This window comes from Ornithodoros turicata, chromosome 4 (assembly GCF_037126465.1).
Source record: "Ornithodoros turicata isolate Travis chromosome 4, ASM3712646v1, whole genome shotgun sequence".
Classification (NCBI taxonomy): Eukaryota; Metazoa; Arthropoda; class Arachnida; order Ixodida; family Argasidae; genus Ornithodoros; species Ornithodoros turicata.
This window is the reverse complement of record NC_088204.1, coordinates 9,496,641-9,519,016: the sequence shown is the minus strand read 5'-3', so window position 1 is coordinate 9,519,016 and position 22,376 is coordinate 9,496,641. Positions and strand designations below refer to the sequence as shown.

Here is a 22,376-nt window from a genome sequence, read left to right as displayed (position 1 = left end):
TCATCATCATCACCATGCAACGTTGATACATCCGTGCATGCTTCTGCTTCCATGCCGTTGCAGCCACGATGCCTTCAGCTTCCGATAGCAGTAGAATATTTTGCGCGTACAAGTCTTTGGGCTTTGTGTGCAATCACCTTCCTGTAGTGGTGCGGTACATTCACAGGAGAAAAGAGCATCTGGTGATCACATCGGTTGGAAGGAGCTTTCATACGTACAGCGTATGTCTTTTCCTTTGCTGACGCGACTACCCAGTGTAACACGGTTGTTTCTTTCAGAGTAAAAAGCTGAGCTTCCTTACAGCAAGTAAGTTATTTACGTGCGACGTATAAGTGCAAATATAAAAGCGTCGGGACCGCGTCCTTCCCAGGTCCAGCGCACGAGGATGATATCACATGCTTGGCTGGAGATTCGGCGTTCGTGTACTCGAGCTGCGGTCGTGAAATTTTCTCCTGGCTTCGAGGCACGGAGGTTTGTGAACGTTGACAGGCTGCGATGCAGCATCGTGAATGCTCCTGTGTTTTCAGCTGGTCAACACCTATAAGGGCCATGCAAAGAACGTCCTTCTAATCTTGCCTTTTGGAAAGCATTTGGTGTCAGTCGACGAAGGCGGCAGTGTTATTGTGTGGGACACCAAGACCACTGGTGAGCGATCAAGATGTCTCTGTACGAATCTCACGGTAGTTTCTTGCAGACGTGTACCTGGAGTTAAGCATTGACGCCCTTAGCTTCCATGTGACGACTGTGTTGCATCCTCTCACTTACATTAACAAGGTGCTCTTCGGGAGCAAACAGGGGACCCTGCAGCTGTGGAATGTCAAGACGGGGACGCATCTCTACACATTCCCCGGCTGGAACTGTGCCGTAACCGCTCTGTCCCAGTCTACGGCAGTGGACATTGCGGCCGTGGGCCTCTCCGACGGCAGGGTGCTGTTACACAACCTCAAATTTGACGAAACACTTTTCAAGTTCACGCAAGAGTGGGGCCCCGTCACGGCCATCTCCTTTCGAATGGGTCTGCTTCGAATTGCTGGAGCTTAACGGCGTATTCACAGGAGCAACATTCTCACCGGAACATTCTAGCGGAAGAAAAAGCAAAAACTGCCGACGGAGCTGAAGTTCCGCTCCGTGTTATGTTTAGCACTCACGCAGTGCCAGAATATAGGGAGTGGCATACTCCACGCCTAGCAAATGACACCGTCAGTGTCTTTTTCTGTCGTCTGCTACGGAATATCTTGTGGCTGTGCTGCACGATATTGCTGACGGTTCTGCTGGAATATTCTGGGGAATGTTGCTCATGTGAATACATGGTATGGCTAATAACTGTCTGACGATGAGGAGTTTATGCAGATGGCGTTGCACACATGGCTGTCGGGAGTCAGTTGGGCCACATCTCTGTGTGGGATCTGGAGAAGAGGCAGCTCCATTGCCAGCTGACCGGTGCCCACAAGGCAGCAGTCACAAGCCTTAACTACCTCCCGCAGGAACCTCTTTTGGTCACCTCGTCACCCGATAACTCACTCAAGGTGACGTACAATGTTGCCCACGCGCACGTACGCGTGGTGCCGTAGTCTGCCGAATTTGTGTCGGCATTGACGCAGATTTTCGCAGCATTTCCTGTGCATTCCCAGTTATTTGAAGAATGCTCATTGGTGTGTAAGCCGCCATAATACGTAGATCGGGACGCTGGACTGCAGATAGCACGAAATCTTCCTGGAAGGGAATATTTGGTGAAATGGCAAATCAAATCCTCTTCTGTTCTGTCGAACACTACTACTAAAGTCGAGGTTGCTTTCAGTATGCAAGTGCATCCAATACGCGAGCAAATAATGAAGTTAGGCCATCTCCAATGAATTCTCAGGTTTCCTAACATGTAAGGGATAAATCCTGGATATATCCTCATCTTCTGATGGCAATGACACCAAAATTGCTAGTGCGTCTTTCGGTTGTAGTGCACCTGCCATTTCGAGGCTAAGTTTTCATGAAAGCAAGAGGTGCACCGTAGAATTGCAGAAATACAGGACTTGTGGGACAGTTGAGTGTTACACATTGCTCCCTTCTTATGTCGCAGGTGTGGATTTTTGACGAGACCGATGGGGGCGGTCGACTGCTGAAACAGCAGTGCGGCCACAGTGCTCCGCCATGCAAGGTTAGGTTCCGTAGCGCCACCGACTTCCTCACTGCAGGTGGGTGTGCAGGATTTTTATTTGTGTGTGTGTGTGTGTGCTTTGGTGCTGAGGGCCATTTGGAATACTTTTACAGGACTGGATAGTTCCTTGCGGTCCTTCTCAACTATTGGCGACAACTTGAACAAGAATCTCGGGCAGGCTTCGTTCAGCAGAAAAAAGGCCAAGAAACTGGGTGTGGCCAGAGACCTCGGGAAGATGCCGCCCATCGTGGATTTTGCAGTGGGTCGGTTCTGCTATTTTCTTGGAATTCTAGAGATGTGCAAGTTTTTAAAATCTTGGTTTAGTACTGCAGAGACTCCCACATATTTATTGGGCTTGTTCTGCATTGCACTCAACCAAGAAAAATGCCACAGCTGTGCAGAACCCTTTATGAAGCAAGTCCCTTGGCAATTAAAATAGGAATTAAGTGATAGTTACATTAACTTAGTGACAGTTGGAGCAGTCATTATGAAAAGTAATGAAGTTATACTCAGTTACATTAATTTTAATGTATAATTTTGATATATATGGCAAAAGGGCAAGGGTGCAGGCCAGCTGGTACATGGTGAAAAAATTTGGAACCTGAGAAGGGGACAGAGGAGGGACGACACGACACGTTCTCGTCGTCCCTCCTCTGTCCCCTTCTCGGGTTCCAAATTTTTTTATATATATAACTATTTTTCTTCATTGAGGAAATATTTACTGAAAGGACAGATGAAATGACTAGTGGAGTACGATGGCTAGGAACCTGAGGATGTTTAGGAGAAACATGAGAACATACCTGAACTGAGGCTGCAAGAGCATCACAGAAGTTTGCTGAATGGCCTAAGAACACCACAATAAAACTGGAAAGGGGGTAAAAGTAGGGAGGCAGGCATTTGTATGTGCCAGTACAGGAACACAGGTACATTGTGGGATTGTGAGTCAAAAAGTGCAGCAGCTTCACAGACCATTTAGCAGCTAGTTAGTGTGTCATGTAGAGGGATAGAAATTGAAGCTCAACGTATTGAACGTTGATGACTGAAACGAAAACTACGGTTGCAGAGGTAACCCGTGAAAAGGAATGGGATAGCATTGCCGCGTGCCACCGTAATTTGGGCACCGTGACCACATGGACAGGCGACCGCATGGGCCAGCATAAACTGCTGCACGACCGGTTCAAGGGCCAGGCCGATGTTTTGGCAAAGGTACGAGCTCTTGCCGACTTTCGTGTATTGCGTTCCTATATGTTCACGCACGTTTGCAGTGTGTGTCTCTCAGCTGTTGCGGGAACTTTGTCACAGTTGGCTACAGCTCTGGAGAGGTGGACAGGTACAACATCCAGTCGGGTCTGCATCGGATGACGTACGGCAATCCCGGTGAGTACCGGAGAAGGTGGTCGCCGTGGCAACGGTAACGGACGTAATCTTTCAGCACACGAGGGCGCTGTGCGGGGCAATGCCTCTGACTCCCTGAACCAGACGCTGGTGACCGGCGGTGGAGATGGACGGCTCAAGTTCTGGCTTTTCAAAGAGGGCACCTCCATCGGAGAATTGCAGCTGAGTAGTGGGGTTGCAAAGATGGAATTGCACAGAGAAAGGTATAGGAAAGATAGCTTTTGATGAGTGCAACAACAGTGATTGCAATGTGGTGCAGTGGTATGCTGGCCGTAGCCACGGACGATTTCTCGGTGCTTGTCGTCGACGTCGAACTGCAGCGGGTGGTGAGGAAGTTTGCCACGAGTCGCATCACCGACATGGTGAGTGGAAACTCCTCACCGTGATGTGTGTAGTAAACGCAAGCCCGTTTAGGCACTGAGCCCTGACGCTCGATGGCTGGTGACTGCTTCGATGGATGCCCTGATCCAGACCTGGGACCTGCCCTCTGGATGGTAAGTAAATTTTTCGCAAGATTTTTGCGCATAAAAAACCATTCCTGGGTCGCGCAAGCACTGGAAGACACTTTTATCATATTTGATCAGCAAAGCGTGCGCGTACTGCACTACTGATGTGCAATTTGGAATGTGTCCTATTTGTTTTTGCCTGCTTTAGTAGCCAAACAAACTGAGTGGAGGAAGTGCTACAGTCCAAATTTAAACCTGTGGCACCTTTAGTTGCAGTGCATTCAAAGTTGTCGTCTGAGACTGCATTCTGTTTGTATATGTCGCTGTTACCAGCACACAGTCGTACTTACAATCGTAATTGTATAGTTGCTGACAGTGTTGGAGTATTGACACAACTAAGCCGGAACCCTCTGTAAATAGAGCCTTGCGTTTGAGGATTAAATTGGTGAAACCCGTTTTTACCCCTCACCTTACATCATCGTCACTCAAGGTGAAGCCCGTAAATGAGCTTGCAAAGGTGCAAATTTTTCAGCACAGCAGCTTGGCACCTGAAATGTGAAAAGCTCTCTCTCTCTCTTTCCTTTTTTTTTTCTTTTTTTTTTATATATGAGTAAAGTTCAGCTTGCTTTTGAGTTTGCTCTATACTTAAATCTAAACTAGCTAAATAAGTTTTTTCTAACTCTTTCTCAAGTTCCTTGTTACGCTCTAAAATATTGTTCACTTTGGTAATAAGCTAGTTTTTGTTAGATTTTAAACTGTTTTCTATCGATTTAAGTAAACTATCCTTTTCTCTCATTAATTTAATTACGAATTAAATTAGGGTGAAAGCAAGCAAGTTGAGGCTTAGTCCTTGAAGACGAAAAAAGCAGACATTTTCCTGGTTTTTCGTGTGGTTGCACGCAGGGGTCAGCCACAATTTTTTGGCACTTCATGAAGGATACTCTTGTTTTCATACAGCTTGGTGGACTGCTTCCAAGTTCCATCTCCCTGCACCAGCCTGCACCTGTCCCCGTCGGGTGAATACTTGGCAACGTGTCACATAGATGACCTGGGTGTTTACTTGTGGTCGAATGCCACGCTCTACTCCAGGGTGACGTTAGCACCTCTTCCGGAAGGATATTCTCCGAAGATGACAGAGTTACCTACCAACACAATGCCAGGTGAGGCAGTTTTTTTTTTCTTTATTGCTAGAATTGAGATTTAGATTAGCCAAAAATTTAGGTAATGGCCTTTAATGTGCATTAGAACGTATATTTGAGCCGAATGTTTAGTGGCATGTATCAACCCATGTGTCTGCCTATCAGTCAGCAGCGGGGGTGCTGCAAGAATTTCTGTTATCATTAAGATTGCGCTTGACGGTCCTGGGCCCACCTGAATGAACGTCCAGGAAATTCCTCAGTGCTGTCCCCAGTAGCTTTGCCAGTGCCCTACGCATGAGCAGCATTGAGGACAGTACCAAAGCACTACCAAAGCTATTTTGGGGGCCCAAAATAATTTTCCCAGAACCAAGACCGTGCTTTGGGTTTTAGGTGTCCATCATATTTTTTAAATTTAAAACGCGTCATGTTCCTCCGCTATTGTGTGCTTTGGAACAGAACAAGAAGACATCACAGAGAATACAGAAGATGCAGAAGTGGAAGCTCTCTGTGGTCTGGTTACCCTTTCCCTCCTTCCACAGTCTCGATGGCAGAACATCTTGAACATAGATGTGGTGAAGGTGAGTACAGTTGAGAAAGGCTTTCCTCCCGTGGTATAAATTGGCTCCAAAAAGGGGGATATGTATTCCACATAACATGTATCTAATCTGTGCATAAAAGCGTTGCATCATGCACTCTTTATTCCCACATGGTGGGCTGAACGTTTGACTGCTTGTACTTGCAGCGAAGGAACAAACCCAGGGAAGCCGCTAAGAAGTTGCCAAAATCGGCACCTTTCTTCATCCCAACAGTGACCGGCCTCGAACCCAAGTTTGCACTGCCTGAAAACGTGAGTCCGTTAATGGTGGTACTTTTCGGAACGTTAGTTTCCTGCAAAAATTCCTTTCCTGAATTTTTCAATCTGTGTCAGTTTCAAATCGTCACAGGTTTATTGTAAGATTTATACTGCTGCTTATGAAAAGCAACACATTACTTTTGAAGCCGGTTAGAATTATTGCGTTAGCGTTGAACGGATCTACATTTTCTGCTTTATCGTTTTCTTCAAACGTGGCGTCCATAATGTAGCGTCCTAGTTTTTCTCCATTTTCTTTCCCATTCCTCCGGAAGATGATCAACATCTGCAGCGATTTCACATAAAGTTTCGCACAAGTTCCTTCAGTGCACCATGGTTTCATAAGTTATTAAACGCTCACCATTGATGTTCTACAGCCAGAAAGCAGGATGGTGTCCTACAGCTTCACGGACCAATCTCTCTTGGGGAATCTACTCAATTCCAAAGACTGTGAGTGGGCGTCTGTAGTTGTGACTGTGTGTCACACCCCCCCCTTCACTTGCAGATTATGCAGTTCTGGAGAAACTGCGAGAGATGGGCCCATCCAACCTTGACTTTGAGATTCGATCACTTGGGGTGCACGTCATGTTAAATTTCATGGATGCGATGCGAGAAGGGCTTCAGACGTGCAGGGACTTCGAACTACTCGAGTCGTACGTGGCCCTCTTCCTCAAGGTGAGCCTCTCCCCTAAAAAGTTCTCACGAGAAGTTGTACGGTCACCGAACGACTTTTCAGACTTCTAGGAGCCACGAAGTTAGTCCCAATTATCAGTATAGCCTGAAGTTTTCGGGAAATATGTTTTTCTAAATTCGGGGTGGGCGGGTGGGTAAAAATCGGGTAAATAAACGTGCGCACTAAATTCGTGCGAATTCGGGTGAAAAAAACTTCCAGTAGGCTAAATTCGGGGGGGGGGGGGGGGGGGATCGGGCTCAGTTACACAAAGTAACTGTAATGGTTTGGTACAAACGGTGATGTAACAGCATTTGCTGCTAAACAAGTAAGGTAGTGCATTCCTACAGACATCCAAAAACCATGCAGGTTTTAAGCGAGATGAGTAGGATTAATCGAGCGCATTTTCCGAAGAACGGTCCGAATTATTGTATGCGGAACTACTACGTACATTGGTCCTATGGGGCGTTTGACAGCGCCAACAGTTTTGTCCGAAAAATTCCGATTTTTTTGTGTGTGTCCGAATTATCGGTCAGCGACTGTAATTTGGAGATGGAGGTGTGTGCTAAAGTTTCATTGTTTGCATTTTCAGTTTCTGCATGTCTGAGGGTTGTCTTTTTTTGTGTGTTGTGTGCATGTAGCCGTAACAAATTGCAATTGAATTTCCATTTCAGTTATACATAGGGACTGCCATACTATTTCCATAATGGGAGGGAGAGTTTGCATTTCTATTGTGTGGCTGTTTTCCACAGATTCATGCAGATACCATTGCCTCGGAGCCCCTACTGTGTGACAGCTTGCATGGCCTCTGCCAAGTGCACAGCACTGTGTGGGCTCCTCTCGACTCCCTTTTCAACCAGTCACTTTGTATTGCCAACTACTTACGGAGTGCAATCTTGTAAACGTGAGTATTTGTACAAGTATATTCGAACAGAAGGCATCCTTGATAAACGCTCACTTCCAGTTTTATAAATGTTCATTATATTTTTTTAGTATAGGGCCATTTATAAACAAAACTGGTCAAACAAGGCATGCTTGAACCGTAGAACTCTCATAATAACTACAAACTGAGCCAGTGAGGGGGCATCTCAACACGCGAGCCGCCATGATCGATGCAGTAGGCCTAGCGCGTTACAGTGTCTCCGGACATTGGGAGAGGGCCTTGCCTCCCTACAACTCCTTTGCTCTCCCCCATCACTCTCTCTCTCCCACCTTTTCTTCTAGCCTCTCTCCTTATGATTTCTATGGTTTGAACCACCCCACGAAATATGGATAACCAAGTCAGGAGAGCAGAACGAGTCCTTAATGAACCCTCGTTTCCAGCTCTATAAATGTTTAGTACATCTTTAAAAAGGGGCTATTTAAAAATGACATTTCGGTGATACACAAGTTGGTTGTTTACCCACTTGGAGTGAAAAGAGTGCAAAAAAGAAACACCGGGAGACGGGCGGACATGGACTAGCACTCCATGGACTAGTCTGCCCATCTCCCTGTGTTGCCAATTTTTGCACTTGTTTTCCACTGCTGATCCCTTTCGGTTGTCACTGTGATGTGTGATGTGATGGCAGTGTCACCATATCACATCTTTCTTCAAACGATTACACGAACAGATCAGTCTATAATCGTTATCAAGAGCTGATTGTTTCCCATGCAACACTTGTTCCAAAAGTACTGTGCAACCCTAATAATACTTTTTTTTTTCAGTATTTGGGGGGGGGGGAATTCAGTATTGGGGGGGGGAATGTATCATAAATGGAAAACGTTTGAGCCCCATAACAGTTGCTTCCTAACTTGGCGTGGCACTAGAATGAAGTGTGTGTTGCACAAAATACTGCAGCAAAATCAACAATCTCTTACGGTGTCTCGCAGATTCAAAATATGATCGGAGCACTGGCCAGTAACTTGCACTAAATCGCGGATTACTTGAATAAATTAACAAATGCGTAGGGTAGTATGCATCAGGAATGCATGGATAGAAAATTTTGTTTCATCTCTTGCTTCTTTCATTTTTGACTGATTTTTCTGTCCACAACTGGCTCGTTACAGCAGTTTCGTCACATCAATCGACACAGGATCATTAGAGCCTGAAGTTTTCGGGAAATATTTTTTCCTACATTCGGGGGGTAAAAATTGGGTAAATAAACATGTGCACTAAATTCATGCAAATTCGGGTGAAAAAACTTCTAGTACGCTAAATATGGGGAGAAATCGGGCTCAGTTATTCAAACTAATTGTAGCGGTTTGGTACAAATGGTGATTTAACTGCATTTTTCTGCCAAACAAGTAAGTTAGTGCAATCCTACAGACATCCCAGTGATGGCAGTTTGCCGGGTAAAAATCGGGCTTCACCCTAGAGAGGCAACCTTCAATTCGTGGTGCAAATTCGGGGAAGAATCGGGTAAAACCCTAAAACTTCAGGCTCTAAGGATCATTCAAACCGCCTGTTTCCTTCCAAGGCAGTTTCAAAAGTGAAGCGTACAAGGAACATACTCCGATGATGTGTACAAGATTTTTAATGATGGGCCACCAATAAATATGCCTTTGTACATAATGATTATTCACAGTGAACAGGTGACCTGCACAGAGAAATGCCAGTTTGATTTGTATAGGCAGGCATCTTTCTAAACATCACTATACTGTAGGCGAGTACAGGTTGAAAGAAGGCACTTGACCTCTTTGGTCCCTTTGTATGTCAGTAGCATTGGTCACTCGTCGGCACGGTTAACAGTCTCCGGCGACGTCACGGCCGGTGCAATCTTACCGTCCTCTTGGGACCACGTTGTCGGGACGCCGTTCTCGTGGCGGGTGAGGAGGCGGGGACGCTTGACTTCGTCACACTGCTGGGCGTTGTCTTGATCGTCTAAGAATCTGTCCATGTAATCCCTGAGGAAGAATGGTATCTCGCTAGTACGACTGAGTCACACCGAATGAGTGCCGTTCAAAGAACTCACGTTGTGCCGGGATGTAGGTTGTACTTCTTTTTCTCCAGCCACACTTTGCTGGAGAAGATGTCATGCCGTTCAGTCTTCTTCCACAGGTAGTAGAAGTGGACCAGTTCGCCGACAGACCGGGTCCGCACCTGCGGAAGGAGGACACGCGGCCCTGAAACCCTCTGCGGATGGGCAACCCCGTACGATACCTTGTGCAACTGGATGAGGTGGAAGTTCTTGCCGTACAGCCGAAGGCCGCTTTCAAAGCTCCGGCACTCCTCCTCTGACCAGAGGCTCATCTCTGCGTGTGTGTGCCAACAGTAAATTTTGGCACACAAATTTAAATATTTTTATCCCGAATAATTAAATACCGAGTGCTTTTATTTGTGCAAAAATTTTAACTAGGAAGCAAGGCTGTTTGTGCTCATGAACTGGAAGTGAAAAATGTCCTAAAAGTGCAAAGTGTAGATTGCTGTGTCATAAATGCTACAGTATCTTGCATTACTAGACGTTCTTTTCCCCCAGTAATATGCCACTGGATGAGTCTGCAGCATTACGTGTGGCCGAAAACTTTCTACAACGTCCTTCTTGCCGTTCTTGTCAATTCGAATTGGCAGAGAATCAGCTAATTGAAATGCGCACTGAAGTGCTCCAATGTGTTGTACACGATTTTTTTTTTTTGCCCCTGTTGTCTTAACCCTAAAGTCAGGGATATGCTGCCTATGCCATGTAAATCTGGTTAAGATGTTTGTCGTGTAAAAGATGACTTTTATTCACACTGTTGCAGAGCGAAAGCTTGATCGTTAAATGCGATGTATGAACCCGTATAGTGTGTGTGTGTGTATCGTGTGTGTATCACCGGAGAGCCTAACTTTTTGATGACTTAAGGTCTGCACCTGAGGGTGCCGAGGGATTCATTCTTCTCCTCCTCAGCGCTTCCTCCACGTTGTGGCCACATTGTAACAGGAGGTAGAGTGCCTGTAAAAATTTGGCCGCAATACAAAGCTGGTCAAGGGCAGTGGGTCGGCCCAGCTCACTTGTTCGTCGTCCCTGATATCGTTTCCGTGCTGCAACGAGTTTATTCCTAGGATTGCGTTGTTGGGTGGGTCCTGCGCTGTGGCCAAGTACTCCTCCACTTGGCTGTCGGACAGTTTGCTCGGGTCCCAGAGAAGACGGTCTTCGTTTTCATATGCTACAAAGTTGTTTTTTTTTCGGAAGCCACTTAAAAATGCATCCCTGGTGAAAGCCACGTTTACATCAGGGATCAAGAGCGGTGGTACTGCGATCAATAATTAGTCTTTTTGTTTTGCGGTAAAGCCCATTTTTACGCATCAGATTTGTATCATCGTCACTCAGAGTAAAACCCTTGAAACACGAACTCGCCGAAGTGGAAATTTAGCTGCAAATACCAGAACCGGAGAAAGCTAATCATTATTTTTAGAGCCTGACGTTTTCAGGAAATATTTTTTTCTAAATTTGGGGGGTAAAAATCGGGTAAATAAACATGTGCTCTAAATTCCTGCGAATTCGGGTGGAAAAACGTCCAGTATGCTAAATTCGGGGAGAAATCTGGCTCAGTTACTCAAACTAACGGTACTGGCTTGGTACAAACAATGATGTAACTGCATTTGCTGCCAAACAAGTATGTTAGTGCATTCCTACAGACATCCCAGTGAGGGGAATTTGCTGGGCAAAAATCGGGTTTCACCCTAAAGAGGGAACCTTCAATTCGGGGAAGAAACGGATTAAACCCTAGAACTTCAGGCTCTAATTTATTAATCTCTAGTTAATAATCTCTAGTTAGTAATCTAATTATTATTTTCCACGATTTTACCGTATTTTAAAGACCCTGAAATGAAACCAGATTTTCGTTAAAAAAAAAAAAAACGGAAAGCACGAGGAGGCCGGAGATTGTTACATTTGTCAAATGCTTCTTATCCTGTGATCGTATGAACTTCCCGATGGACCAACAAGCTTACTGACCTGGAGCGTCGTCGTATTTACAGAGCCCCACGGGAATGGTCGCCTGGTACTCGGATCCCACCTGTATAGTCTGAAAGACATTTCTGGTCAGTTTCACCTCGATAACACGCTACGCAAGCGGGTCGGCTGTCTCCGCAGCTACCCAGTTTCCCCCTCTCCCGTACTGCTCGTGGAACAGCCTCATTGGTCCCCCACCCCCTCCTGAAAAGGGGGGAGGGTAACATTTCAAGGTTGTGCTACGAGCCTGTGGACAAATGCCCCCCTTACTGCTGGCTTGTGAGTGGAGAGACATTTTGTCATGTGGTTGCTCCAAACTCTGTGCAAAGACAAATTCTAGTAGACTATTAATGACTAGACCCTGAAGATTTCGGGTTTTATTTTTTTCAAAATTCGGGGGGTAAAATTCAGGTCAATCACTTGATGTCAAAAATTCATGCGAATTCGGGCAGAAAAATTACGAACAGACTGAATTTGGGGATAAATCGGGCTCTATTGTCGAACAAACGTTCGTTGTACAGCCTATCCAGAGTATCAGACGTTGAGATCAACCGTGTATTTTGTGAAAAATTAGTATGTCATTGCCGTGAGGTGCCTAGCTTAGGTGCAGTTTTGCGGGTAGAAATCGGGTTTAACCCTAAACCGGTGACCTTCGATTCAGGTAGCAAATTCGGGGGGAAATCGGGTTTAACCCTAAAACTTCAGGGTCTATTAATGACAGTTACCTGGTGAGGCACTTTGGAGTAGGCAGGCCCCAAGAGGTCGCTCAGCTTGTCATTCTGAGAGAAATGGGAGGGAACAAAAAAGAATTGCTTTGAAATGAACGCGTTTGTGGAAAAAGCTGTACCCTCACCCTTCTCCAGTACTCCTCCACCATCAAGTCCGAATCTGAGTCCGAGGTTTCGCTTGCATGAGAGACCGCTGCAGAAAAAAAAAAAAAAACATACACATGCAAAACCTTCTGCAACCAACAATTCGGCTCGAAACAGTGTTTTTTCTGTTTTGTTTTTTATGGTTTCACTAAATACTTGCTCGGGTACTCTTTTTACAGAAAATATGAGACAGATAACGTAGCGCCTGCGTGACCCGCTGTATAAAACGTCGTCAACCTTCTGAGGACTGCAACGAACAGTGTGCTAGAAACATGTTACAGGAAAAAATGGTACAATACGTACATCTCAGCAAGTGTGTGGTAGAAGGATGTTCCTTCCTCGGAGGAGGAGGCGGCGAGGGGGTCTCTGAGGATTCGCTTGTGTCATCATCGTCATCATCCTCATCATCATCATCATCCTCTTCCTCGTCGTCCTCCTCAGTATCCCTATTGCCAAACGTGGCTAGAAGCTGGTCGAGGGGCATATCTCCCTCCTGCATTAAGCATGACTGTGATGTTAAAACCCTGGAAATTAAGCACAGGCTAAAACGGAACTAAAGTACTAGTACGGTCGCAGACTGATTTTTCAGACTTGTAGGAACCATAAAATCGGTTAGAATATTTAGTGATGGGCATAAATCCACTTTATTTCAAAAGCTTTCACTCAGAACGTTCAAAGTGACTTAAAAGAATTTCTTCGCTCAAACTCGCAACAACGTATTGTTGCGAATTTCACCGAGTGGCCCTCCAAGCATACGGAAAAGGGAGGATGTTGAACAGAGTGCCCCTGGAAGACGACATGGTGTGCGCCCTTTTGTGACGTGAGCTTTCCGAACTCTGCTCTGATATCAGTGCAGTCATGTGCATCAGTCATGTGCATCGACGACATCCTCGTTGTTGCCGTCATTTTCACCATTTTGTTTTTTTTTTCCTTATGTTGCCGGTACCAAAGACGACGTTGACGCTACCACTGCTGAAGTGTCGAACGGCGATGTCACGTGACTCTATCGTCGATGGCTTTGAGTCTTCGCCTCTACTAAACGAGTGTACAGTAGTGACATCATCGACATCCTCACTTGAAGTCATCTCTGTTTTTTCCGATACAGAAAGATATTCGTAGTCGAAGACGCGCGTATTCAAATATTAAGTTCTTGCAACGTGTCTGAAACTGAGCGTTCCATTTTGGTATCTTGGTTACGCACATATATGCTCTGCCTTCCTCGCTTCCACGCATTCGTCATGTCGGGAATCGCCCTTGCGTTGTAAAAGCGGTACTTTGTGTTGTAAATATTGGCCGCAGGAGTACATTTTTCTGCCATATTTCTGGCGCTTGGGAGACGGTAAATCGCAAAAAGCTATCCAGGTCTGAAGCGAAATGAGTATGAATAATCAGAGCCTGAAGTTTCCGAGAGATTTTTTTTTTCCCCAATTCGGGGGGTAAAAATCAGGGAAATCAACATGTGCTCTAAATTCATGCGAATTTGGGTGGAAAAAGCTTCTGGTACGCTAAATTTGGGGAGAAATCAGGCTCTATTACTCAAACGAACTGTACTGGTTTGGTGCAAACGGTGATGAAATTGCATCTGCTGTCAAACAAGCTAGTGTGCATTCGTACAGCGATTTCAGTGTAGGCAATTTGCCGGGTAAAAATCGGGTTTCGCCCTAAAGAGGCAACCTTCAATTCGGGGAAGAAACGGGTTGAACCCTAAAACTTCAGGCTCAATGAATAATCAAGCTTGTGTTACTTTGAGAAGTCAGAATTATTGGACATGGAAATAGTTTCTTTGAGAGAATTATTGGACATGGAAATAGTACATTAGTTCAGTTGGTGTTTGATAGTGCCAACAGTTTTGTCCGCAAAATTGTAAAAGTCCGAATTGTCAGTCAGTAACTGCAGAACGAATAAAAATTTAGTGTACATCATCTTACTCTGTATTTGCATTGATAGTGGCAAGAAAAAAAAAACTAATTATTTGTTTCAATTAACTACAATCTGAACATCCCACAATGTCAAAGCAACCATTAGAGCTTGCAAGTGAGCTTAACCAAGGGTCCAAGCCCTTGTTGGGTCTGCTCCACCAAACGTCTAAAGCATACGAAATGGCATTCTAAAAAGTGAGCAATTAAAAGAAGCTACGGTAAAAACAGTAAAAGGTAACAAACTCACTCTTTGCAATGTGTCTAGTTCTTTTTCCACGCTGATGTCGCTCGACAGAGCCTCCTCTTCGTCTAAGGTTTTCTCGTCGTCGTACTCATCTACCAACATTTCTGCTGACGGATCGAAGTCTTGGTCACTGTCTGACAAGGGACAATACATTAGATTAGGCGTTTCCTGTGTAGTATTGCAACTGTTGCTCCAGCTGTTTTTAGCTGTTGCCAGTTGTTTTATCCTGTCGTTACCCAACAACACACAGGCCTTTTCCATTTTTTCTCATTTTCATAAACAAACTAGAGCATGGGCTCTAACATGTTTTGTTTTTGTATCACCGGAAGTAAGTCGATCTGAATGCGCTTTCGTCTTTCATACACTTTAGAAACTAAAGGAATTTTATTGTTTACTAAATTTACATTTCATTGATAAAGCCCAAGGTTTGTCCTGTTAATGTCAAATGTCCAAAAGCTGGGCACCCGCTAGTGAGTAATTTGATGTATTCTTACCAGCAGATCCATCGCTTGCACTGTGCTGGGAAGAAAAATGGGAGTAATGGGTAAACAACAAAGGGCAACTTCGAAGTGTCAGGCAAAGACGTATTATATCTTAAACTTATTTGTAAGTACTCGCTCAATTGCGCCACCTCTGCAACCCGATCTACGTCTTTCTAAATTAAAGATATACTGTGATCATGACAGACAAGCGAAAAAGGCGCGAGACATTGGCTCCACTTCAAACAACCTGATTTACAAGCAGCGACAACATGCGAATTATTTTAACTGCAAACAATTACAACTTCAAATTTTTGCGTCTGCAAGCCGAGTATACCAATGCAAATTAAGGGCGAATGGGCATTTATTTACAAAATATGGGTACCAACCTCGGCCATTTTACTTTACTTAGTGACGAAAATTGACGCACAGTGTCGCGTCAAACCCTGTAATGGCGATATTAGCGAAACAATTTTTGAAGTCGTAGGTAAATAATACATAATGGCTCGATGTGGTTGAAAGAAAGACGCGATATTAAAGCAATATCATCATCTACGTCATCTTGTTTGAAGCAACATGGTGAGGGGTGAACGGACTTGCGATTGCGAGCAACTACCTGACCCACCCATCCCACGCCGACGGATTCGACGAATTTCAGAGTTCCCTTCCCTTGTAAATACCAAGTACCGTCGGCAGTGCGTTCCATGCTTATACTACGTACGCTGCACTCACATGCACTCACCTGTAAGATAATACTTGTGGCTGCAATGCAAATTTGTTGAGCGTTCATCCGAAATCTCCCCTGTGGCAAATCTTGATCTTACGGCGGAACATAGACAATCCAATCCAAAGTTTACTGCCAGCCAACTTGGCGCGGAAACATGAAAGATACCGCGCGCATCATGGATAAACGACAAACTTGCGAAAACATCCCTTCCAGCAGGTGAGTGCTGATCAGGAGTGAACATTTCATTGCATGCTTTTGACATGATTGGAATCATTGGCCGTCGTTCCCTTTTGCTTGTTTCTTTTACATCGGTAAAGGAATGGAGGACACGTCGAGGCACCTCCTACTAAGAATCAGTCGCTTCAATGTCCCACCGACGTTGCATTGCTGCTCTTGTTTTTATAAGGGATGTACCAGACATTTCGAGGAAGGATAACGAGCTGTGAAATCGCATGCCCGCGTCCTTCAGCGTTCATCAGTTCTCCCGCATGTGTGAACAAAGGTGTCGGAGAAAATTGTGGAACAGTGAAAATGGTCTCCTCAAAAGCAGTTGACACGTTTATATTCCGGCTACAGAGTCTCAACGGCTTGCTTTAACTGGCCTTTACATGTACGATTCGAACAGTCCGTGCAGAAAACGCAAGGATGTCTTGAAGAGGGTAATGACTGATGTATCAAACTGTGCGAGCGACATTTTGGAAGACATGGGAGTTGCCTACCTACCGGATGACAAACCACCTTGTAAGCGTCCGAAGGTGAGCACCTTGTATGTGTGTCTCCAGTTGACACGATCATTTCAACGAAGTGTTTTTCTTCCTTTTTTTAAATTCTAATGGCTAGCTTGGTGAATAATTACAGGTCCGCAAGCAACCCGAACTGTGGAAGTCGAGCGATTTTGTGCTTTACAAGAGAAACAAACGGGACCTGTCTGACACAAAAGGTGCGTTTTAGAGTGGCATCGATTTCCCGATGGGTGACACTTGACAGTGCAGACCACTTCTCGGACTTGTCGGACGAGACCATCTTGGAAGTGTTCAAGTGGCTGCCCAAACCAGTGCTGGCCAGGTGTGCTGCCGTCTGCAAGCGGTGGATGCGGCTGGCGTAAGCACACTCTGGTGTGAATGGCCCATGTTTGAGCTTCGTGCGCCCCCTCACAGGTTGGACGAGAGCCTCTGGAGAAAACTGGATCTCGGCAAGAAGCACATTGGTCCCGGTGTCCTGGGCATCGTTCTTCGCAGAGGAGTCGTGGCAATGAAGCTGGCAATGGCAGAGGTAATGGTAATAGGGCGTACAGCAGTATAATAACTTCAAGCTGGTTTCGTATTAATTATTAATACGGCTCGCAGGTGAGGGGCCCAGCATGTGAAGAAGATTCTGTGTCGAGCAAGCTCCAGTACTTGGACTTGAGCATGGCGGTGATAACGGTGTGCACCCTCAAGCAGGTGTTCGCTGCATGCACTCAGCTGCGGAAATTAAGTCTGGAGCACTGCACAGTGGACGACCAAGTGTGCCAGCTTCTCTCAAACAATAAGAACCTGGACAGCCTGAACATGTCCATGTGCAACGGTGTGACAGCAGTAGGCGTCAGCGACATCGCTCGTGCATGCCATAGGTAGGATAAATTGATCTTCTCTGCTTTACCTTTTCTCTGACAAAAAAAAAAGTGTTATAATAAGACGTATATGCATTCATAGTGGCAAAAGAAAGCACATCTATTCCACTTAAAACTTAAAAAAAAAAACTGCAGTATATTTTGTTTCATGTTGAAATCAGCTTCGCTCAAATGTTCGGCACACGAGCTATTAAATGCTGTCAGTAAGCATTATGCGGTTAGGTAGGATCCTGAAGGCACAAAATTTGGTCTGTGATGGCACATTAAGCTACATTAAAGGAACAGTCGTACACGAAGACCCATCTATGAAACCAATACCACTGTGTTTGGCATCGGCCGACAAACTACCCGGCTAATTTTTACTTCCGAAAAGTGCTTAGATACTAAATAAACAAATTTTAAAGATCGGCTCTGCTTCCGCGGTACTGGCGGCGTAACGTCACTCCCTCAGCGGAGAGTGAGAGCGCAGCTCTTGGAGGAGGAAAGGTGCTGTGCCCCGTAACTCTATGAGATGCCCACATGGCCGTGGCATAGCTTTACTCGAGGTCACGTCCTGATTGGTTGTTAGGGCGCCAGCGTTCTCTGATTTTTCAGAGAGGAAATTCCTGCATACTCTCCACATCCGGCATCTGCTCCTGTCATGTATTCCGTCAAGTACGCCACCGTTTCGCGTGGGATTTTCGACACCATGGGCGGTAGTCCAAGAGGGATCAAGTGCTATGTATCTTATAAAAAGCTACAAAGTTGTACAATCTATCGAACGGATTTTTGTTCTGAAAACGGCTACAATATCAGGTGACCGAAAGGAACAGATGTTCTCATTGGGACAACTTTGTAGCTTTTATAATTAAATAGTTAATCAATGAAAGTTAATTAAGACATTGCCTTTGGACTTTGCTAATGCCCTCCTAGGGGGTGCCCTTCAGCATCTGCTATATTGCAATTGATTTCATCTTGGAAAAAGTGTTATATATATTTTTAAAAAATATGTTCACCGTTAGCTGGGACACCCTGTATACAGCACAGCCCCCGTATGGCAACGTCTTTTTTCCACCAGGTTGCGTTGCTGGAACCTGGCCTGGACCCACCTGACTGCCGAGGCTTTGTCTGCCCTGGTGGACAACGTGGCACCGGGCCTGCTCAGGATCAACCTGGCCGGGTGCCGGTCCTCCCTCTCGGACTCTCGTAAGTGGTGTGGAACGCCGCAGCGGGGACCTACAGGCGTCTGCACGTTTCAGATGTGTCGCGTCTCGTGGAGCGCTGCCTCCTGCTGCAGGAGCTGGACATAAGTGACAGTTCACGAGTGAGCGGAGCAGCCGTAGAGGCCATAGCGACCAACCTTGACCATCTGGCCCACCTACATGTCAGCCGTTGCTACAACATCCCGCCAGCCGCCTACCTGTATGTAGTTCGAGATAGATATGAACAACTGTTGTTGACTGCAAGCTAAGGAATTGTGTGTGTACAGTATTGACAGAGCATATGCCTATCTTTCACAGCTATACAGTATAAGTAGAGCCTGAAGTTTTAGGGTTTAACCCGATTCTTCCCCGAATTTGCGCCCCAAATTGAAGGTTGCCTCTTTAGGGTGAAACCTGATTTCCACCCAGCAAATTGCCCTCACTGAGATGTCTGTGGGATTCCGCACAAACTTGTTTGGCAGCAAAAGCAGTTACGTCACCCTCTGTACAGTTAGCTTGAGTAAATGAGCCCGATTTCCTCCCGAATTTAGCATGCTGAACGTTTTTCCACCTGTATCCACGTGAATTTAGATCACATGTTTATTATTTTTATTATTATCACATTTATTTACCTGACTTTTACCCCCCGAATTCAGAAAAAAATATTTCTTGAAAACGTAAGGCTGTAAGTATGAGCCCCCGTGATTTGTCCATCAGCTGGATATACTCCTTTCAGAATGCTGTCCAGGGTGGAGTCCTTGCAGAACCTGGAACTCTTCTGTGTGTTGACAGATGCTGCACTGCACACACTGCGCAACAGCCTCCCACATATCGACATCAACAAGTATATCTTCTCAACTGTGGCTCGCCCTACAACTAGGTCTTGCAGGTCCAGTATATGGGGACTCAAGATCACAGACTGATTTTAATAAAGTTGTTATTTTACAGCTCAGGCTCTTCTGACAAGTGAGAATGAGGCATGAACAGGACGCGTTTACTTAACCAGTGTCAAGCACGTAAACATGGTGAAGATAAGTTAGAAAGGGTGGGAGAGCACGTTTCCAGCTAACATGCATGGGAGGTCCTATCTGTTGTAAATAACAAAGCCTATCGACACGGCTACCAATGTGTATACTTGGTAAAGGTGTCACTTTGCGTTTTAGTTTTTATTTTTGTGAAAAGAACACTTTCTTTTTTGTTTTTTCTCCCCTTCTTTGTTATGATCACCGATGAAGAGGACAGAGCAGAAGGTTCAGATCCGCTTGGTCTCTTTTGAAACAGGGAAGGTATCCTAAACGAAGGATACCACATCCAAATATCGACAAACAGTCTGGAATTAGAAGTAAACAAAAAATAAACTGTACAGTAAGGGGGCGCTGCCTAACGGTTCAAATAAGTAATTTTCCGAGAAAAATTGAGCTGAAAGAATGTTGTGCAGACGGTTCTGCATTTTTGGAAGAAAAAAAAACACGGAAAAAAACATTTACGTTTGTGCTTGAGAACTGTCACCATACCTTATATCCAACACAATCCAATCCGACGCCGATATTTGACCGCATGCCCGTAGCGGAGGGTGCACCGGCTCTGCGCGCATGTGCCCTCTAATGTATCATATATTGCGTAAATAAGGATTTTGTGAAGCAAGAGAGGTGCACTGCTTGTAGTTCCGAGCGTGGTTGCTCACGTGGAATGCTCTGGAGCAAAATTGAAAAGACTGTGTGAAAGTGCGGTTTCGTTTTGTGATCTGATGATACGTTCTACCGAATACATCTGTTGAAGGGCTCGCATCTTTCTCGAGAAGCTGTTTTTCTTCAGAAATTACCATGTCGGAGTGCCCAATGCATGCTACGAGTGGAGAATGTCCATTCAAGGACGCGGGGATAAATCCGGACAACATGGTAAGATACGGCCTATAGCGCGGTGCGGTATGGAGAGGTACATTTTGGAGTTTCAGATGGAGCACCCAAATCAGAAACCGTCGCCCGATCAGCCATTCCCACTGCCCACGGAGCGCGTTGTCTCCAGCATCCCCAAGGCTGGGGGCGCTGAGGGTGAGAAGTGGGTATATCCTTCCCAGCAAATGTTTTGGAATGCTATGCTGCGCAAGGGATGGCGGTGGAAAGAGGAAGATATTAAACAGCAGGACATGGCACACATCATTCACATTCACAACGCCAACAACGAGATGGCCTGGGAAGAGGTGCTCAAATGGGAGGCACTACATGCCAAGTTAGTGACATTTATCGTATCCGGCATGTTCTAACGATACCTACTCTCTGCAGGGAGTGCTGCAATCCCAGGCTCAAGAGGTTCGGTGGGAAGGCAACAGAGTACTCTCCGCGAGCGCGCATACGACATTGGCTCGGGTGAGTTTCGGGTTATGTCAACTACGCCGACAAATTTCCCAACAGAAATACTCTTCTGCAATACAATCGGGCCGGAGAAAGTCGACAGACGGAAATCGTCCCAGAATTTACGGAAATGACACAGTGCAGAGGCAGGAGCAAAAACGAAAGACATTGAGCTGATATTTGGGTCCCTTTTATGGAAACCTATTAAAATTGCGACATCGAGTATGGAGGCGGTAATGTTCGGCACAGCACAAAACCCACAAATACTGTCTGTACATTTGTTCACGTTGTTCACATCAAGAACAATGTATGCAATAGATGGGGAGTTATCTGTGTGGGTCTTTGTCCCCCTTGGAAAAAATCGTGGCTGGCAGCCTGAGTTGGGCTGGAGAGCCACAAAATTTTCCTTCTCTATGGGCTAGGCTATGCATAGAGCCTGAAGTTTTAGGGTTTTACCCGAATGAATGACCCTGACCCTGAATTTGCACCCGGAATTGAAGGTTGCCTCTTTGGGGTGAAACCCAATTTTTACCTGGCAAATTGCCCTCACTGGGATGTCTGTAGGAATGCATTAATTTACTTGTTTGGCAGAAAAATTCAGTTACATCACCATTTGTACCAAACCACTACAGTTAGTTGAGTAACTGAGCCCGATTTCACCCCGAATTTAGCATACTGGAAGTTTTTTTCACCCGAATTCGCACGAATTTAGTGCACATGTTTATTTACCCGATTTTTACACCCCGAATTTAAAAAAAAATATTTCCCGAAAACTTCAGGTTCTAGCTATGCATGAGCAGCAGTCACTGGCCCGTGCTGCCAGTTGTTATGCCTCTGGTCACGAGCCAACTTTGCGGAGCCTTTGTAGGCACCAAGGGTATTTTTATCATTTCAGGTATGAGCTACCGTTTGATCGGCACGACTGGATCGTGGACCGCTGTGGCAAGGAAGTCCGTTACGTCATAGACTACTACGACGGCGGTCCCGTGAGCCCCGATTCCGGTCGCTTTGCACTGCTGGACGTACGGCCCGCCATGGATTCCCTCACAAACATATGGGACAGAATGAAAGTGGCTTGGTGGCGTTGGACAGTCGCTACAAAAGAATGACCTACAAATAAAAAGCTCTTATATTAGTGCCCCTGCTTTTAGGTTCATCTAGAAGAGGTGAAACTAGTTTTGCAAGACAATGTTTCCTGTTTCAGTCCGGCAAGGAACTGTGAAAGACACGTGCACATTCAACAAGAAATCCATGAAGAATCCAATAGGTGACAGGGACCTTGGCACTGGCACTCACTGGCTTTTTCGTGAATTACTTGTTGACTTTTTCCCCTTAGGCTCTTACAGGCTGTATGAGTTGTGTTTGTCCCCAGATGGAGGTCGCCTCGCTGATGCAGTGAAGCTGTGAGAGTAAAATGAATAAATAGGTATTT

General features: G+C 45.5%; 4 protein-coding genes across 8 annotated transcripts; 3 read left to right on the top strand and 1 right to left on the bottom strand.

The window, feature by feature from the left end:
* Positions 1–4: 4 nt before the first annotated feature.
* On the top strand, positions 5–10,080 carry LOC135390996 (WD repeat-containing protein 36-like). 2 transcript variants are annotated; one of them, XM_064621042.1, is made up of 20 exons: positions 5–221; positions 279–306; positions 371–471; positions 528–645; positions 695–1,015; positions 1,351–1,526; positions 2,072–2,186; positions 2,263–2,412; positions 3,213–3,355; positions 3,415–3,526; positions 3,582–3,747; positions 3,804–3,906; positions 3,959–4,038; positions 4,948–5,150; positions 5,586–5,707; positions 5,872–5,976; positions 6,357–6,429; positions 6,485–6,654; positions 7,402–7,553; positions 9,687–10,080. In XM_064621042.1, exons 1-19 carry the CDS (start codon positions 69–71, stop codon positions 7,549–7,551), a joined length of 2,589 nt encoding a protein of 862 aa, XP_064477112.1. In that variant the 5' UTR covers positions 5–68; the 3' UTR covers positions 7,552–7,553; positions 9,687–10,080. The 2 variants fall into 2 exon arrangements, with proteins under 2 accessions (XP_064477112.1, XP_064477111.1); XM_064621041.1 differs by having other exon boundaries at positions 7,402–7,557; positions 9,691–10,080.
* On the bottom strand, positions 9,145–15,912 carry LOC135390997 (mesoderm induction early response protein 1-like). Of its 4 annotated transcripts, none has more exons than XM_064621044.1 (11): positions 15,816–15,912; positions 15,089–15,113; positions 14,598–14,728; positions 12,735–12,924; positions 12,413–12,480; positions 12,285–12,338; positions 11,563–11,632; positions 10,617–10,771; positions 10,476–10,557; positions 9,601–9,880; positions 9,145–9,532 (listed from the first exon to the last, which is right to left on the bottom strand). In XM_064621044.1, the coding sequence occupies exons 1-11, from the start codon at positions 15,861–15,863 to the stop codon at positions 9,355–9,357; spliced, it is 1,281 nt and encodes a 426-aa protein (XP_064477114.1). In that variant the 5' UTR covers positions 15,864–15,912; the 3' UTR covers positions 9,145–9,354. The 4 variants fall into 4 exon arrangements, with proteins under 4 accessions (XP_064477114.1, XP_064477117.1, XP_064477115.1 ...); XM_064621047.1 differs by having other exon boundaries at positions 15,089–15,108; positions 15,816–15,886; XM_064621045.1 differs by having other exon boundaries at positions 14,598–14,724; positions 15,089–15,108; positions 15,816–15,878.
* On the top strand, positions 15,603–19,540 carry LOC135390998 (S-phase kinase-associated protein 2-like). The gene is made up of 9 exons (XM_064621048.1): positions 15,603–16,016; positions 16,426–16,555; positions 16,659–16,740; positions 16,793–16,901; positions 16,958–17,072; positions 17,147–17,412; positions 18,470–18,597; positions 18,651–18,813; positions 19,330–19,540. Exons 1-9 carry the CDS (start codon positions 15,955–15,957, stop codon positions 19,514–19,516), a joined length of 1,242 nt encoding a protein of 413 aa, XP_064477118.1. The 5' UTR covers positions 15,603–15,954; the 3' UTR covers positions 19,517–19,540.
* Positions 19,541–20,111: 571 nt separating this feature from the next.
* On the top strand, positions 20,112–22,082 carry LOC135392696 (holocytochrome c-type synthase-like). Its single transcript, XM_064623422.1, has 4 exons — positions 20,112–20,491; positions 20,548–20,822; positions 20,876–20,959; positions 21,840–22,082. The coding sequence occupies exons 1-4, from the start codon at positions 20,417–20,419 to the stop codon at positions 22,051–22,053; spliced, it is 648 nt and encodes a 215-aa protein (XP_064479492.1). The 5' UTR covers positions 20,112–20,416; the 3' UTR covers positions 22,054–22,082.
* The last annotated feature ends 294 nt before the right edge of the window (positions 22,083–22,376 follow it).